At 47.1% G+C, this 19,163-nt stretch overlaps 1 protein-coding gene across 1 annotated transcript in view; it reads left to right on the forward strand.

Moving 5' to 3' along the window:
• The window catches only part of LOC308384289 (glutamate receptor ionotropic, kainate 5-like), a 77,828-nt gene that overhangs the window by 57,286 nt on the left and 1,379 nt on the right, over positions 1 to 19,163 (forward strand). The window contains exons 13-19 of the mRNA XM_080862780.1: positions 4,781 to 4,890; positions 5,961 to 6,134; positions 9,014 to 9,179; positions 11,136 to 11,361; positions 16,899 to 17,027; positions 17,472 to 17,593; positions 18,870 to 19,163. The exon at positions 18,870 to 19,163 is cut by the window's right edge and continues 1,379 nt beyond it. Coding sequence (XP_080718906.1) covers positions 4,781 to 4,890; positions 5,961 to 6,134; positions 9,014 to 9,179; positions 11,136 to 11,361; positions 16,899 to 17,027; positions 17,472 to 17,593; positions 18,870 to 19,163 — 1,221 coding nt within the window. The remainder of the gene's footprint in view (positions 1 to 4,780; positions 4,891 to 5,960; positions 6,135 to 9,013; positions 9,180 to 11,135; positions 11,362 to 16,898; positions 17,028 to 17,471; positions 17,594 to 18,869) is intronic.

Here is a 19,163-nt window from a genome sequence, read left to right on the forward strand (position 1 = left end):
ATTTTGTAACGTCGGGTTGTGTTGTGTGGTTGAGAAGAGGCGGCAAAACACCTAGCAGGCTAGGCGGAAGGATACACACCCACACTGGTATCAGTAATCCACGGTGGTTCTTTAATACGCATTCTTCAGCAACCATATAAAAGCCCGGCTGAACGGCTGCGGCTCAACAACAAAATGCCCAGCGTTCATACAACCCAAGCGTTGCAAACAAAACAAAAAAAGGGTCTGGAAAAGAAAACATAAGTCCGTCCCTCGTTAAGCACGAGCGTGAAGGCACGTGTCCTCACCATCACAGAGAGAGAGAGCAGAGAGACCAGTGGCACACACTGATGACACCATCAACCCTCGACTTGGGTGTCTTAAAGGGACACCACACCATAACGGCTGTTACAGACTGTATCATACAACCCCCACGGTGTGCTGCAAACTCTGTGTCTGTGCCTATGTGCACGAGCACGTGAATGCCTGTGTGTGCGCGTACCCGTGTGTCTATGTGAGTGCACGTAAGTGAATGGGCGTGTGTGCGTAACAGTTAAAGCACTATGTGCGTAGGGCTGCTCGATTATGGCAAAAATGATAATCACGATTATTTTCACTGAAATTGAGATCGCGATTATTTGACGATATTTATTTAACCCTTTAAGACCTACTATAGAACCAAGTCCGCCAGAGCTTATATTATTTTTTTTACATGTTGTAGTGCCGTTTGTGGGAGCATTTCAATTTGCTATACAACTGTTATAGCCCATATTTTAATAATATGTATGCATTAAGTCCATAGTAACTACATTAATTGCAAAAAAGTGCAATAAACTACAAAAAAATTGAAAATCGTTTTTGTTTTTTGTTTTTTACATATATTTCTACTTGGAGAAATTTAAGAGGCTTATCCCTCAAAACTTTAAATACAAAAAAAAGTTGCAAAAAATTGTTTACAACAACAGGAAATTTATTTTGAGTGTCTTCATAGTTTTATTTTGGAGATACACCAATTTTTATATACTGCAGGAAAAACAAAAAAACAATCCTATGATGCAAATTTGCAAAGAAAACAGCAGGTGCATCAAAATAAACTATTTCCAGCAGTGCAATTCGAGTTCTAAGCATCCCAGCAACTATTCAGAAAGGTCAAACATGACCAGTACAGGCTTTTAAGGCCTACAAGTAAAAAACTACAATTTCCGCGAAAATGACGTCACTTCCGGTTTCGGCCAGGAAATGGCGGACATGAGACGACGTCTGTTTCACTGTGGGAAGTGTTAAGAACAGCTGATAGGAACGGCAAAGCGTGTTTCTGGAATATTATGTTTTTGTTCCTGCAAGCGCTTTTTATGCAATTTTTGCAAAGCTATATGTGAAACGAAACCGTGACCGAGGACAAGCTGATGGCATCAGATGTAAGAACAACTCCTCCGGTTTCATATGCAAAACAAATTATTGCGCTAGCTTACACGGTTCTGGTTCTACAGGGATTTAAAAATAGTTACACAACACGGAGCGTGCTGCTCTGACCGGCTTTAAAGGGTTAACAATGACTTTAAAAAAATAATATAACATAGTGTGCAACACCACTGAAGTTTTTTTACCTCTCTTTTCAACCAACGGCAGTCACTCTCCTCTCCAAATAACTTCTGCTTAGCTTTCCGAGCTTCCCTCGGGTCCTCTTAATCAGCGGTCTCCAACCTTTTTTGCGCCACGGACCGGTTTATGCCCGACAATATTTTCACGGACCGGCCTTTAAGGTGTCGCGGATAAATGAGGGAGGGGCTAATAATCGGCTCAGTCATTTTTAATGATCGTTGAAAGCCCAGATCGTAATCGTGATTAAAATTCGATTAATTGAGCAGCCCTATATGTGCGTATATCTCTATGTACGCGCCTTCCTGAGGGTCATAAAAGTCCATCTCCCTTCCAAACCGAAGTTATTCAGTTACAAACTTTGAGACTCCCACCCAGGCATGCCCTGAGGAATTTCCACTCAACATTAACCTCTCTTTGTCTCACTTTCACAGTTCAAACTGGGGGAGGGTCTCCTAGAAATCTACTCCTAAGTTTATGACACACTCAGGCCTTTATTACATCCAGGGCAGTGTCAGAGTCTCTACAATAATTCTACATCCTGTCTAACACATTTCTAAACTCTAAATTAGGCTACGCATATCTTCAGTAGCTGTTTTGAAGTTCAGTTAACGCTAGAAACGTGTTTTGTCTCTAGGGGCCACCGTGTATATTTTTATATAAACATATATTAATAAAACCACTTTTTCTTTTACATTAGTAATTCCTTTTGTGCATAATTTTATATTATTGTTAATAATAAATAAATTAAAGCAACAAAACAACCTGAAGAGCCGAAACCCTATCACTACTGTGTAGGTCAGGGGTCGGCAACCCTGGGCACGCGCTCACTTTGCGCCAGAAAGAGGAAACCAGCGGATGTCACGGTAAACAACAGCAGCACGTTTAAGCTTGATCAGCTGTTGTTAGAATTTATTTAATATTAATTTCTAGTATCAGCTGATGTTTGCTGGAGCCACAGCTGTAAAGCTGCTGGTCATGATGTCGGTTTGGATATGTGGTGAGAGGGAAACATGAAGATGAAACCAGGAGATGTCCTTACTGGATCATCAGAGCTGAACAGGTGATGGAGAAACAGGTTTACCTTTTAGGTGACAGGAATGAGTTGAAGTTATGAGCTGTTTCTGAGAGATAAATAACACCAGGATCCTTTTCTAAGCAGCTGACAGCTGGTAACTGTGCAGGGGCGGGTCTAGCAAAGTGTTGCCAGGGGGCAGGTAGGGCATTAACAGGGAGAGGGGGGCACAAAGAAATACTTTTCTTTCTTATTCACATTTAAAATATTTAGCTTTTATTAAATAATTTTCTAAATCTTACAACCAAAGTTTTTATCTGACGTAAAATGTATAGAAATCATACATATACCAACAAGACTGTACATCACTGTCACAGTAGCGTCTGTTTACATTGTTGTGAGGAGACCATAAACAGCATTTGTATTTTCTGTTGTACACTTCATTTGCTGTTATGGATAAAAAGTCTTTTTTTGTTTCAAAATAGCTGATTACTATTCGCTGACAGCTGCCAACATCTGTGAACACATATAAGTGTGTAACTGTTATATTATTTATTGCTAATGCAAACATACGGCACATTGACTTCTGAGGAAATTTTAGACAGCACTCATCATCAAAAAGGTTGCCGACCCCTGGTGTAGGTGGATGGTAGACATCGTAACGGCCAGGTAACACGTGAGACTGTAAGTCGCCGTCACGAGGGCACACCTGCATGTTTGCACGTGTACACGTTCCAACCTTATTTCCACCATGGGTCTTCTTGTCGATGAAAGTGCTCCCTCATTATAACGCAGATTTTTTTTTGTGCAATTTTTCTTTTTTCTTTTTTTACAGCACATTGTGTTCTGCGTCCTGATTGGCTGTAGACCATTGTCAATCAATCTCATGCCGTGTCTCCTGTACAGTGCAGAGTGCGTTCAGCTTGTCAAATTTACATCAATCTTAGACCCTAGCAGTGCTGCACTGTATGTGTGTAAGTTTCCTCCCAAAGAAACGCAACAATGTTTGGTTTCATCCTATAATACTGGACTTATTTTTCTACAAAGGTTTGAACTTTGAGAGTTTAAACGAGAGAAAAGTGAAAACGTTCATGCGTGTCTGAGTGTGTAAAGCATGCTGTGACGGGTTTTACAGCCTTAAAACATCCATAATGACTGTAAAAAATAAAGTTCATGGGTTTCACCTGTCGCGGGTTATTTTTAGAACATAACTCCCGCGATAAACGAGCGACCGCTACATATTGATGGATGGCGCGGGGCCGGCACTGTGTCCTCACATCGAGAAAGTCGTGGGTTTGAATCCGCCCGGGTACTCGGGCTTGCTCCCACAGTGGGGTTAGCCTAATTAGCTGCCTGCCTGTGTTAGACCTGTCCAGGTGTTCTCTGCCCCTCGCCCCCTTGTGTGTTGGGTTAGGCTCCACCCCCCTCGACCTTGTGCTGAATAAGCAAGACGGGATTCTTCTTACTGTCCAACCAACCAGAGCTACGCTGTATTGCAAACACAGCTCCCGTAGGAACATTTTCTTTCAGTCGCCAGTGAAGTCGGGAATGCTGGATGCAGCCGCTGTCACCTGCTCTTGTGCCCGGGATGTTTGATTGGGTCTGAGCCACATCACACGATCGTTTCAGCTCTGCCAGCCTCATGAGCTGTTTCTGAAATGAGCCAGAATGGACAGAAATCAGAGCCTGAATAGATTGCCTCTATTACAGCTCCAGTCATCTGCTTTAATTGAGTCCAATCTGGGAGTTCCTGCTCCCCTCACTGCCAAATCCTTTTTCCAGCAGATGGGGGGTGATGGAGGCATCGCAGACAGCAGGCCACGTGATGAAGCGGGTCAACGGGAGGCGTCCCATCAGGGAGCGCTGGCTGACGCTCGTTAGCGCTTGAAAAGCTCGTCAGTGTAATTTTGTGTTCTGTTGTTTTTGTTGTGTTGTTGGAATTGCAGGTTCAAAGTGAACGAGCGCTTTTTGTTCCAGGAGCGTCATTTTCCAAAATGCACAGCTGTCAGTGTGAAGGTGTTTCAGAGTGTGCTGTGATTGGCAGACGGTCATTATCACAAATCGCCGTCAACGGCAGGAAGCTGTATCCTACCCTTTACAGACTGTAGATGAAGCACGAGAGCAGGCGGAGACCCGACGTTCCCGGTCAGGAATGCCGTGGTCATGTGATCTGTGTGTGTGTTTCAGGGTCGTAAGCCGGGCTACTTCTCCTTCCTGGACCCGTTCTCTCCGGCTGTCTGGCTCTTCATGCTTTTGGCTTACCTCGCCGTCAGCTGCGTCCTCTTCCTCGCAGCCAGGTAAGACACCTGTCTGTGCGTCAGCGTCCTAATTTTACCTGCAGCATGTGTCTGCGTTTCAGGAACAGTTTTCTAAGGTGGGCCATAAATCGCTGACGCGCTCTGCACGCCATCCAGGACTTTGTATCGAAACTTTATTTACAGTCACAGCTTCAGACGCTCAGCTCTGCTTGAGCTGACAGAGACAAACCAAGCATTCAGCCACAGCACACAAAAAGTCATTTTATCATAAAGTCGTGATTTGATGATGTCATCAGCTGCTTAGTGATGACATCATAACGAGCTGCACTTCAGAGTAAAAGCATGAAGAGAACAGCTTTAATCTGTGTTTAACTGTAACATGTGAGCAGAGAGTAGGAGGGGCACGCCTCTTCATCTGCTCCGTAACACACATGTTCAATCAGCCAATCACGTGGCAGCGCTCAGGGCGTTCATGCAGGTAGACACGGTGACGATGACCTCAGATCATCTCTGGTTTCTGATCTCAGTCCAGCAGAGCAGCTCTGGAGAAATGTGTGATGATGTCATGATGATGTCATGTCAACATGGACTAAAAATAAAGGAAAAAGGGGGTCTAATGAGGACAGGCCAGGTGTACCTAATGAAGTGTCCGCTGTCATTATTTCTGCCTGGGCTGATTTACAGTCTTCGCCTCACCTTGTGCAGGTGAGAGGCGAGTCAAAGCCGCGTCACGCAGCAGGAAGCGTGGCAGTGACCAACCCGGCGTAACCGGAGGGTGTCCCGTTTCTGTTGAAGATCGACATAGAGTAAAAATATGATGTAACATTAATGGAAGGCTAATGCTAAAATGACTCCACGCAACAGTCGTGCGCTCCAGCTGAGCGTCTAAACACAGTCACCTCGTCGTTTCCTTTCAGGTGTCGAGCGTGACGTTCGTCTCTCTCGCCTTTTTTCTTTTGTTTTCTCACCGCATCGCTTTGACAGAGCAGAGCCGCCCCGCTGCGTAGGTTTAAGAGCTCCATAAGTGCAGGCAGCTGACCGTGAAATGTTAGCCGCGTGTCTGAGGCTAAAGCTACTCTGGGTTTTAATGTTTCGTCCTCTCTCCCCAGGCTCAGTCCCTACGAATGGTACAACCCTCATCCGTGTTTGCGGGAGCGGCGGGACATCCTGGAGAACCAGTACACGCTGGGGAACAGCCTGTGGTTCCCAGTGGGCGGCTTCATGCAGCAGGGCTCCGAGATCATGCCGCGGGCGCTGTCCACACGCTGCGTCAGCGGAGTCTGGTTGGTACCAGCTTATGTTTCAGTCACGCTTTCCAAATGTGCACGAACATCTTCAGACAGACGAACTTCATGTGAAACACGAGGTCATTTACATTACAAGGTCGTTTATAAATAATGGAGGACAGCGAGGACGACCGTTCCTGAGCGGAAGACGGCGTCACGCGGTGTCACGCTCAGAGAAATCACCACCGCAGCCCGTGAGCCCATCAGGCTGCAGTCATTTTAGCACGTTTCGCCTGCTCTGGTCACGCTGTGTTATCGGTACAGCAGTGGTCGATTCAGGAAGTGCCCCCAAACATGTTCATATGAAACTCCACCCCCTGTGTGCTGCTGCAAACCAGGGTGGGTGTGGGGAGGAGGTCGGGGTGGATGGATGCCACAGAGACACAGTGAGGTGAGCGCTGCATTCAGGGGTGGGCAACTCCAGGCCTCGAGGGCTGGTGTCCTGCAGGTTTAGATCAAATGATGAGTTCGTTACCAGAACTCTGGAGCCCCCCCGACTCGCCCTCACCCCCTCTCTCTCTCTCTGACTCGCCCTCACCCCCCGCCCCCTCTAACTCGCCCTCACCTCGCCCCCTCTGACTCGCCCTCACCCCCCCTCTCTCTCTCTGACTCGCCCTCACCCCCCGCCCCCCCTGACTTGCCCTCACCCCGCCCCCTCTGACTCGCCCTCACCCCCCCTCTCTCTCTCTGACTCGCCCTCACCCCCCGCCCCCTCTGACTCGCCCACACCCGCCCCCTCTGACTCCCCCTCACCCCGCCTCTCTCTCTCTGACTCGCCCTCACCTCGCCCCCTCTGACTCGCCCTCACCCCCTGCCCCCCCTGACTCGCCCTCACCCCGCCCCCTCTGACTCGCCCTCACCCCCCCTCTCTCTCTCTGACTCGCCCTCACCCCCCGCCCCCTCTGACTCACCCACACCCCGCCCCCTCTGACTCGCCCTCACACCCCGCCCCCTCTGACTCGCCCTCACCCCCTCTCTCTCTCTCTGACTCGCCCTCACACCCCGCCCCCTCTGACTCGCCCTCACCCCCCGCCCCCTCTGACTCGCCCTCACCCCCTCTCTCTCTCTGACTCGCCCTCACACCCCGCCCCCTCTGACTCGCCCTCACCCCCCGCCCCCTCTGACTCGCCCTCACCCCCTCTCTCTCTCTGACTCGCCCTCACACCCCGCCCCCTCTGACTCGCCCTCACCCCCCGCCCCCTCTGACTCGCCCTCACCCCCTCTCTCTCTCTGACTCGCCCTCACACCCCGCCCCCTCTGACTCGCCCTCCTTTCACTGCTGTTTAATCGTTTCAGCCTTTCTGTTTATTTAAACTTTAAATAAACCAAAAATATAGAAAATATAATTTTTCAAATTCATTGATTTTGTAAGTTGAAACTAACCTTCCTGATTCCTTTGTAAGTAAGTGCTCTAAGCTCACATTAGATAAGAGTGAGTGTTGGTGTAGGGTGGAGGTTGGGTGGAGGATTCTTCGCTGTGGTTTAGCTGCAGGTTTGGTTCTTTTATTTTCTGTGCAGAGAAACGTTTCTATATTCACGTGGTCTCGTTATCAGGATAATGAAATGATTGTTCCATCTTGTGAGATCATATGTTTTAGCTGTAAGTGTAGCAGTCATATGTACAGTGAGGTGCAGGTGGTGCTGATGGAGGTGCAGCTTGTCAGAATAAAGCAGGTGAGCCAACCTGTAACCGTCTGACTACAAAATCAAAATGTGTGTCGTTACTTTGCCAGAAACATTTTGTGTTGTGAGTTTTTTTCTGTGTAGAACCGAGTATTTCTGCACTGCTGCATCTGTACTTTGACCAAATCAAAGTATGTCAGTACTTCCCCACCCCTGACTCTCCCTCAGTCCCAGTAGCTGCAGTCAGACAGATGGTGGAGTGATACTGGAGGGACTGGAGAGGCTATCAGCATCTTTCCTCTCACAGCTCTCAGCCTCGTCTGGCACTTAGCCTTAGAAAGACTCACGAGTGGCTCGCTGCGCTGTTCACGCTGCATATTCAGGCAGAGTGGAAGCAAAGAGGCCGTCAGAGGGAGGTTAGCTTAAACGCGATCACGTTTGTAGTTTCCCTCTCGCAGCGTCTAAAAATCTCAGATTCCTCAGGACGCGGGGTCATTTCCTGCAGCTCCTGCTGTGCACCCATCACGGCGTTCTGCTGCAAACGCTGAAGCGCACATGCAGCTCCTCGCTGGGCTGAACTCTTTTCTGACTCAGTTCATATAACCTCAAACCTTTATAAAGCCATGGTCCTTTTACCCAGCGTGCTCGGGGAGCTGCCTTGCTGATGTGTGGTGACCAACACAGAGTTGGCGGCGTAGCTCTGGCGTTTCCCCTGAAACTCGGCTCATCTTTTAAGAAACATTTCTTTGTGTGTTTTCTTTTTTTGTAAATGGAAACGAGATCCGTCGCAGTCGTGGGTCTCGTCTCCGCTGACACCACAGAGTGTGTCTTCCACTTCCCGCAGCGCTCTGTGCAAACACAGCACATTAGAAGTAATCACGGCCTCGAGCCAATCACCAGAGCCCGAGTCTGTTTTCCTGTATTTGCTGGGCTGCTTTTCATTTAGTTTCTGCTCTGCTTCATCCTTCCTCTCTGTCTCCTCTTTAATTCTCTCCCCCCTCCCTAATTCCCTTGCTCATCACTTCCGCCTCATTTCCTCTGCAGCAGAGGCGTCCTGCTCGTCTCTGCTGCAGCTCGAGTTCATGTTTAGGTTGATGATTTTTACCTAAAACTCCTGACGTTTCCTGCAGTGCCCTCCATCTGTCTCTCTGCTGCGTTTTCCTCTCTCAGCTCTTAATGAAGATAGGCGAGGGGGAAGAGTGGGGCTGTGCTGCAGGGTAAAAACATAAAGGTCTTCGTCTCTCCTCCCTCAGGTGGGCTTTCACCCTCATCATCATCTCGTCCTACACGGCCAACCTGGCAGCATTTCTCACGGTCCAGAGGATGGAGGCGCCCATCGAGTCTCCGGACGATCTGGCGGACCAGACCAACATCCAGTACGGCACCATCCACGGAGGCTCCACCATGACCTTCTTCATGGTGAGATTATTTTTTAATCCAGCCATCCCATACGGTCATCTCAGGCACACAGAGGCGGTCTCAGGGATTCTACTTCCTGTTAATCTCACTGCATGACAGTGCGCTGCAGTCCAGCCTGGGGTGCAGCATCGGTGAACAGATTTTAATGGAGATAAATGGCAAGAATCATTTTTTACACCTGCAGGAAAATCCAGATTTGACATTAGTTTGTCCAAACAGCAACGGCAGCATTGATAACAAGTCTTCAGTGTTTCTCAGTCAGGCAGCTTTTAAAACCGCAGCTTTCTGCTGATGCAGGCTGATTGTTCAGGCAAGTCTGTAGGACAGCACGCGCTCCAAACTCCCACAGACGTTAGTGAGACGCCCAACAGGAGGCTGCAGGGGTTAGAAGCAGCAGCTGGTTGAAGGTGAAGAAAATCACAAATGGAGGATGCTGTAAAGCGGCCTGAGGTGCTGTGACGTCCTGAGTGCTCACAGAAAAGAGGTTTCACTACAATCTAAACCTGTCTATGCCGACTGTGTCCACCTCTGCTTTAAAAACATGATGGAAATTTACGTTTCGTTCTGCAACTGTGAAGAACGCGTCGTGACAAAACATGAGCTCATGTTGGATTTGATGGCAGCAACAAAAGGTTGGAAAAGTCAGAAACTGCATGTACAAACAGAATCATGTTCCTCACTGTGAACATGTCATCATCTACATGAGGTCATCAGCACGCAGGGACGAGGCCGATAACTGCGAGCTTCAGCAGCGCTGCATTAAAGGATCAGTGCACGGCTCAGGAACGCTCCCAGAAACCAGCGTCTGCCTGCAGGTTAAAGCTGCATCACCCAGAGAAGAAGCCACGTGTGGCCACGATGGAGAAACAGCCCCAGTTTACACACTGATGTTAATGATGCGCATGGAAACATGGACCTGTCCAACTTTTAGAGACGTGTTGATGGCATCACATTCAAAATGAGCTCAGATTTTTATTGACATGCTTCATTTTTTTATTCTCTGTGTTTTGTTCTCAATAAAATATGAATTCATGAGATCTGCACACTTATAGAGCCTCCAAGCTTGTACGTTGGGCGTTCTCTATTATATATAATAGTAAATTATTAAAGATGAGCAAAATAATGGATGAGTACTGCCCTGTATGCAAAGGCCTCGATGTCAGCTGTTATTTGAATGTCAGTAAATCCATTTGCAGACCGACCAGCAGCAGTTTCCATTCACATATCGTTAGCTTCATAGCATAATTGCCTAAGTCATTTGACTAAGTCAATGACTTAGGCAATTATGCTATGAAGCTAACGATATGAGAATTTTCAGAATCACAAAAAGATTAAATACTGGAAGTAACGACCCGTAAGTGTAGAGACACAGATCCTGTGTTTGATCCTGGGATGATGTAACCAGTAATAACACGACCAGATTATTCATAATTAAAAATGCTCCCAAAGTCCAGTTCAGCACACGGCTACGCCACCTGTCAGTCACAGAGGCCACGCCCCTAACCATGCAAACTTTCAGTCTTGTATTCTTTCAGTAAGTGTTGGTTTATTTCTCCCGTGCACTCAGAAACATTGACGTGGGTGTTTATGGGCATGGACCCACTGTCGGAGGCTGCCTCGAGTGGCCATTAGAAGAAGTGCAGATGTTTCACTGAACTGATGGTAAGCTCTCAGCAGAGCACCAAACACCAGCTGTTTGAGGCAACTATCGATCCTTTTAAAGAAGTGAAATATATATTTTAAGGTGTTTTTAAAGATTTGTCCTCAGCAGGAACCAGTGGACTCGAGCCAGACTGCTCTTAGTGAGACACAGGATATAAGTGCATTTACCACAGAAACAACCAAATCAAATAAAAACAGTAGGCTTATGCTGTAAGCGCACATCGTGAGGTACAAACACAGACCATAGAACACGTTCAGACACTACAACTGTCCTTTCACCTTCTCTTCCTGCAGAACTCACGGTACCAGACGTACCAGCGGATGTGGAACTACATGTACTCCAAGCAGCCCAGCGTGTTCGTGAAGAGCACAGAAGAGGGCATCGCCCGCGTGCTCAACTCCAAGTACGCCTTTCTGATGGAGAGCACCATGAACGAGTACTACCGCAGCCTCAACTGCAACCTCACGCAGATCGGAGGACTGCTGGACACCAAAGGATACGGCATCGGCATGCCTCTGGGTGAGGAGAGGGGAGGGGCTAACCGCGTACCACAAGCCAAGGTAGACTGCCCCCTGCTGCTGAGTGCTGGTGTTAAATAACTTGGGATCACTCTGTTCTGCTGTTAGCGAGGTCTCTGACAGCTCAGGTGATCCTGGTTAACGCACAGTTAGCAGAGTTAGTGGAGAGAAGGAGGAACAGATGTTGACAGTGACAGAAAGACACGAGCAGCTTTCAGGAGAGCCGCCGTCACTCGTCGGCCTGTTAACACATGAGCCTCGAGGCGGCGGCGTTTACTTTACATGCAGGAGAATCACAACACAGGAGTTTGTTTAATTTTTACGTTCCCTCTCTGAAAGTTTAAGGTGGAGTTTTCTAATGGCCGACACCAAGAGTTTGGCTGTACGGCAGGAGCTGTCGGCCAAAACGACACATGGCAAAAAGCTGACAAAGAGTTTGTAGCACAGCGACGAGCTGATCGCACTAAAAGAATCAGGAGTAAGGAAAGGGCCATCTGCCCTTTGATCTATCGATTAAGGGTGAGGGGAGGCGGATGGGACAGATTATATCAATTATATCTGATATGATTTAAATATTTAATAGCGAATTTTAAACATTGATCATTGGTTTGGGCGAGAGAAACAAACCCTTTGATCCTGTAAAATAAATATATATATATATATATATATATATATATATATATATATATATATATATATATATATATATATATATATATATATATATATATATATATATATATAATTACAGCTTGAACTCTGGGTCAAAGATTCAAGTTGCAGTTATTTATATTTCCTGTCACCTTAAATCTTCACTCACAGACAAGTATCTTTGACAGTGTATATATAGGTGTGTTATATAGAAAAGACAAATATTGTTTGTTTAATATGTTGGCATTACTAAATTTGGCTCAATGCTTACATACATGTGTAAAAAGAAAACTTATGAGCTGTGATAACTGTGTCTGATAGAATGAAGAGTCGACTGATATATGAAATATTCCTTTATTGGGTGAGAAAATCAGACCATGTCATAACTGCTGTAAGTCACACAGAATAGACATCAGAGCCTTAAACAGGCTGACGTCTGCTAAATGGGTCAAACTGGGCAGAAAGTCTACAAACACATAACATCCTTATAGAATATGATGTAACACTATAGATCAACTTAGCTCAGAATATATAAAGCAAATAAACAGTTACAGCAATATGATGCAACAAACACAGCAGCTACTGATCCAAAATACTCAAAGCTTCATAGAACTGAAACCAACATTTATTTTTAGCTCCATTCTGCTGCTGACTTTAGGTTTCTGAACATTGAACTTGTTGCTGCCTTTCATAGTGTGTAACTTGAAGGCCCTGAGTACTCTGAGTACTTTCTCCCACACTGGAAACACTGGGATGATCACATTATTTGAACATTACCTAATAAGACTGATTCAGCACAGACAGTTCTGTTAAACTTTCCTAGCCGTCCTTCACAAACAGGGAACAGTCTGTCTATTCTCTCCATCTGTCAGCTGCTGCTGGCTCTTCCTCCTCCTCTTCCTCACACACTGCTGAGTTTGTCCTGGTGGGTCATCAGGGCTGCAAAGCCTCACAGATGATGTACAGCAGTGGCTCCCTCAGTCTGTCCTCACTCTGGACACTTGCAGTCGTCACACATGGAAATCAAATGTGTGATAAGCTGCAGGATTCAAACACAAGTGTAACTTATAAACACATGTTCATACTTTTATTCCACAATCAGAGAGAAAGAAACAGAGAGAGAGTGCAGGACAGACAGACAGGTGACAGTCTCAGGTGTACACACTGCTACACAACAGCACAGAGAAGCAGGATTTAGTGTTTGTGTTATTACGAGTGTAAACAAGAAGAGTTCCAGATGGTGCAGTGGACACATGTGTGACTGCTGTGATTAAAGCATCTTTCTTTCAGCTTAACGAGTGAACCGTCAGCTCGTTCAAACACACGTTAAAGTGCGTTTGGCTCGACACCACCGAACAGAGGCAGCAATGTAACACAGCTCACATTAACAGTGCAGTGAATCCTGCTTGTGCCGTGATGTTCAGGACTGCAAACCGAGCAGCATCACTGACTGTCAGCTTGTTGTGTTTGTGGATATATGACTGACTTTAATTATCCACAAAATCATCAGATTCTCTGTCAGATTAAGGTCGACTATTGAACGGCGCATATTTAAAGGCTTTAAAACCAAGTTAACGCTGAAAGTACAAACATCACTAACGTCACATAACTTTGCTGACATGTGGCCAACAGCAATTGTTTAATGTTCTTCAAGTGACATCGTATTCAGTACTTACTTTTGACAGTTCACTCTTCGGCCGCTCCCTTCTGCCGTCTTTTGGAGCAAAATTATCCACACCCACCGCCGCACTATGAATTGTGGGATATATGGGACCAAGTGTGCACCGGACCACGCTTGATATTTGGGGAAATCGTCGGCGCATTTGGAGTACACTTCGAATTGGGACAGCCGTCGTCGTGTGGCGGTGACGTAATCGCACTCAAAATGCGTACTTCAAGCGTGCGGTCTCTTAATTGGGACACAGCCCAGTTCTGTCTCTGAGTGGATTTTGTTTAGGCGGGGTACTGCTGACACTCTACTGTGGATTGACTAACATACAGAAGCCTCTACTGCCATCCAGTGGTCAAAAATTACACTGCTGTAGAACTGGGCTGCTGTAGTTTAAAAACAGATTAACATGTGTCAATGCAGCTGTTTATTGTTGTTATTAAATTATTGCCTTTTGTTTGATGATGAAAACAAACAATCTCTTGCCTCAGGGCAGGTTTAAAGTGTCAGATGAACCATGACACAGTTAAATGTGACCGGATTGGTGAGCTCCACACCCACAGTCTGTGGATTTCGATTGAATCTGCCCCTGCTGTTTGCCCGGGAGACCCTAGAGGAGCAAAATGCTGTGGCGGGGTGACTGCAGGGCTCGGTCGGGTTCCCCCGTCACCACGACAAGTAACAGAGCAAATACATTAGCAGCTGATCAGGTTATTTTACAGCAGGTCCATCACATGATCCAGTATAAAACGAGTATCTCAGAGACGGCTTAGAGTTTCACCAACCTGCAAAAAACTGCAGGAGGATCAGAGCAAATGCGTAGAGCACCGAGCTGAAAAACAAAGTAGTGAGAGCTGTCAAAGAGGCTGTGTCCATCTTGTGTTTACAGCATATGCTTTGCCTATTGTCCCTAAAGCCAATCAAAGCCACCTCTGCTGACCCACGGCTGCAGAAACAGCAGAAGTGACGGTGTGGAGGGTTCAGTTAGTGTGTGTCTGCTGATAAGTGTCAGCCTGCAAGCTGTCAATAAATCTTTACTGAGGATTGAACGTGAGTCTGTTCAGTAAACAACCTGCAGTCTGGAGAGATTAGGGGATTACATCGTGCTGCAGGGTCCCGTCCAGAGCTCCGGTGTCGCCGCCCGCTGCCTCCAACACATCTGGAGCTCCGGTGGAAACGAGACTGCGGACAGCAGCGGCGATTTGTATAAAAGGTGCAACTGCTCGCGTTGTCGTTGTGTCGCTGTTTATGAGAACATGTTAAAAACCCCGCAGAGCGCGCCGCCGCCTCCACATCAGCACGTTTACCTGATAACAGGTGAGCAGGTGAGCTCCGCCATTAGCACCAGCCCTCTGTTTTCATTCACAGCCCACCTAAGATTGGATTTGTCTCGCTGCCTTTGAAAGAGGAACACCAGCCGGTAGCTCGTCTTCAAAGCCAGTTTAGTGCATCAGGACGCCGCGACACCGAGTGCAGCTATGTGCAGCCTGGTTGGTTCCCACAGACGTGAAACAGAAATCCACAGACGCTGAAAGTTGTGCAGAACGATGACCCCGTCTTGTGTGGTCATGCAAACATGATTCGATAAACAAGATAAACCCATAAAAAGTTTCATCCATCCACAGGCTCTTCTGATCATCTGTGCAGGCTCTGAAAGTTCACCAGTGCAGGACAGTGTTAGACATCACACGCCTGGAAGCTGAAAGTGGACTCAGGGCCACAGCTGGTGTGTGTGTCAGGCAGACAGAGGCTTAGATCAGTCTCGGGTTGGTGGTTTGATCCAAGGTTTAGCTCACGTTTATCCAGCATCAGATTGGATGAGCTCAGTCTGAGTCTGCTCACAAACACGCCTGTTGGCGGTCGTCCGATTGTTTCTGGTGGTGCCTCAAAGCACCGAGGTGACCGTTGGTAGGATTTGATGCTATATAAATAAAACTGCAGTGAACTGTACGTCTGTGATGGCATACAGGCTGTGTCCAGGAGTGCATCTGAAGGAAACTACTTCCTGTTCGGAAGTACAATACAATACAGTTTTATTTATATAGCACATTTAAAATCCCGAAGGCTTCGCAGTAATACGGAGAAACAACATAAGTCAATAACAGAGTACAGATCGGGCACTAACAGACAGGATGGAGGCATTAATAGAACAGAAGAGTTAAATAAAATAGGCATCAAACCTCAACACAGAGGGAAGGTCAATCGTGAGTGCGAAATATCTACGAAGATAAAAACTGCAGTGAAATTAATGATAAAATAATACATTTAATAAAAAGTGTAAAAAGGGTGTTAACTGGTCAGGACAGCCAGGTTAAATAAGTATGCTTTCAATCTTGATTTAAAGGACTGGATAGAGTCCGAGGCTCGAATAGAAGCAGGGAGGCTGCAAAGGTTGGGTGCAGCTGAAGCAAAGGGCCGCCTCTGGTCTTCAGTCTAAACTTAGGTTGGTGATCTTAATGTACGACAAGGAGTGTGCAGCTTGAGGAGGTCAGTGAGGTAACTGGGCGCAATATTATTCAGGATTTTAAAAGTGAGTAGCAAAATGTTAAACTCAATGCGATATTTGATTGGTAATCAGTGTAGATCAACAAGAGCCGGAGTGATAGGAGCAAATTTTCTAGCTCCAGTCAGAAGCCGAGCCGCAGCATTTTGAACGAGCTGCAGCTTTCAAATAGAGATGGATTGGAGACCACAGTAGAGAGAATTGCAATAGTCTAACCTGGACGTCACAAAAGAGTGGATAAGAAATATTGTATTTTTCAAATATGGAGCCCAACGGTTCCCAAAGTGAGAAAAGGTGGACATGCACCCTAAAACCAGAACAGGATTCAACACAAGAGAGTGTGAAGCCTTCAGTAATAAAACTTTTCCACTAAAATGAGTAAGAAATTGCTCACAGAGAGCCTGAGAGGCCGAGCTCGACGATCCAGGACAGGGATTTATCACGGAGTTAAACATTTTGAATAACATTCGGGGGTTGTGGCTGTTAGTCTCAGTAATATCTGACAGGAAAGCTGCTTGAGCTGCCTCAACAGAGTTCTGGTCTAGAGAGCGGCTCCTACAAAGGATGTCGTAGGACATCTGAAGCCTACCTTTCTTCCACCTCCTTTCAGATCGATGGCAGACACATCGTAAGGCTCATATAGTGTCATTTAGCCCAGGTTGAGTAGCTTCATGTGTGTCTTTAGATGCTGAATATGACTTCTGCTCCTCGTCAGGCTCTCCGTATAGAGACGAGATCACTCTGGGAATACTGCAGCTGCAGGAGAGCAACAGGCTGGAGATCCTGAAGAGACGCTGGTGGGAGGGAGGACAGTGCCCCAAAGAGGAGGACCACAGGGCCAAAGGTCAGTGTCATCGTAGCGTGATCATTTAACGTAAAAACATCATTTCCTGTTTCTGTTTGATGGAAAGATTCCTGCCTAGGACACAACCGTGCTCCTCGCTCATGTCAGTGAAGCCTTACCACGATGACACGTAAACAGGAAGTTTTTATCGGGCGTCTCCTTTCCTGTGCCGCCTGTCTTTTCCTCATTGATATAACAAAATAACAAATGACTTTGTCCTCCGCCTTCGCTGTTATTGTGTATTTGTCTCCTCCTTCTGAGGCGTCTCACGCCAACAACTCCACATTTTATGCCATCAAACAGGTTAAATGGCATAAAATATCGGTTGTTTTAAGCCTGGCCCGTTGTTGCTGATGGAGAGCACGCTATGTTTGGAAACAGTCCTCAGGCTGGTAGACCGGTGTAGGTGAATCGATCTGTGATGTGTCCATCGCTGCGTTTCAGGGCTCGGCATGGAGAACATCGGCGGGATCTTTGTGGTTCTGATTTGCGGCCTCATCATTGCCGTCTTCGTGGCCATCATGGAGTTTGTGTGGTCGACACGCCGCACCGCCGAGACGGACGAGGTACACCATCGCACACACACACACATACACACACACTTACAGATTACACTGGGCAGACGTGAGCACTGCAGAGCATCTGTACACTGATACAAACGTGCTCCACAAGGTCAAGTTTATTTATGCTGCACATTTCCAGTCAGTGCTGCGCAAAGAGCTTAACAATGTAAAATACCACTAAAACAAATAAAATGTAAAACAATGATGCAGTAAAATATAGAAAAAAAAAGAGTCAATAAAAACAACTAAAACAACAACTAAGGCTGTTAAAACCAAAATGTTAAAGTGGTTAAAGCCAGACCATAAAATGTGTCTTCAGTAGCGAGTTAAATTGATCAAGTGTTTGTGCACATCTAATATTTAAGGGAAGACTATTCCAAAGTCCTGGACCTGCCACAGAGAAGGCTCTGTCACGATGAGAAGCTTAGTCCGTGGATAACTTGGTTTTAACTGGACCTCATGGTTTTCTCTGGAGCATAAAGGGGCTCAGCCAATAAGCACCTTAAAAACAAAAAGTACGACTTTAAATTGGATCCTGTAAGGAACAGGGAGCCAGTGTGGAGACGCTAAAACTGGGGTTACATGCTCCTAACGTTTAGTGCCAGTTAGCAGACGAGCGGCTGCATTTTGGACCAGCTGGAGACATAAAGAGAGGCCTGGTCCAGACCAAAGTCCAGACCAAAGTACAAAGAATTGCAGTAGTTCAGTCTGCACGTAACAAAGAGAAGGTGCAGCTCCAGGGCCACTGCTTCCTTTATTCCCAGCAGCTGATAGACAGCCTCCATCAGAGCGTGAAGGGTGTAGATGGGGTTTGGGGGCCTCCATCAGAGCGTGAAGGGTGTAGCTGGGGTTTGGGGGACCTCCATCAGAGTGTGAAGGGTGTAGCTGGGGTTTGGGGGCCTCCATCAGAGTGTGAAGGGTGTAGCTGGGGTTTGGGGGACCTCCATCAGAGTGTGAAGGGTCTAGCTGGGGTTTGGGGGACCTCCATCAGAGTGTGAAGGGTGTAGCTGGAGTTTGGGGGACCTCCATCAGAATGTGAAGGGTGTAGCTGGAGTTTGGGGGACCTCCATCAGAGTGTGAAGGGTGTAGCTGGAGTTTGGGGGACCTCCATCAGAATGTGAAGGGTGTAGCTGGAGTTTGGGGGACCTCCATCAGAATGTGAAGGGTGTAGCTGGAGTTTGGGGGACCTCCATCAGAGTGTGAAGGGTGTAGCTGGAGTTTGGGGGGCCTCCATCAGAGTGTGAAGGGTGTAGCTGAGTGCCTTTGCTCTCTCTCTCAGGTTTCCGTCTGTCAGGAGATGCTGACGGAGTTCCGTAATGCCGTATCCTGTAAGAAGAATTCTAGATCCCGTCGGCGCCGACCCCTGACCAGCACTGGGGGCGGAGTCCTACGTCACCCATCCCGCCTGACTCTGGCCGGTCCCCGCCCCATCCGCCTGATTCGAGAGATGCGTCTCAGCAACGGGAAACTGTACAGTGGCGCCGGCCCAATGACGGGCGGGTTGGCAGGGGTCGGGATGGGAGGATGCCCCGATCTGGGCCCGGGGCCACAGAGGCTCCTGGAGGACCCGCTG

The sequence above is a fragment of the Rhamphochromis sp. 'chilingali' genome, assembly GCF_963969265.1.
Source record: "Rhamphochromis sp. 'chilingali' genome assembly, chromosome: 17".
In the NCBI taxonomy this organism is placed as follows: domain Eukaryota; kingdom Metazoa; phylum Chordata; class Actinopteri; order Cichliformes; family Cichlidae; genus Rhamphochromis; species Rhamphochromis sp. 'chilingali'.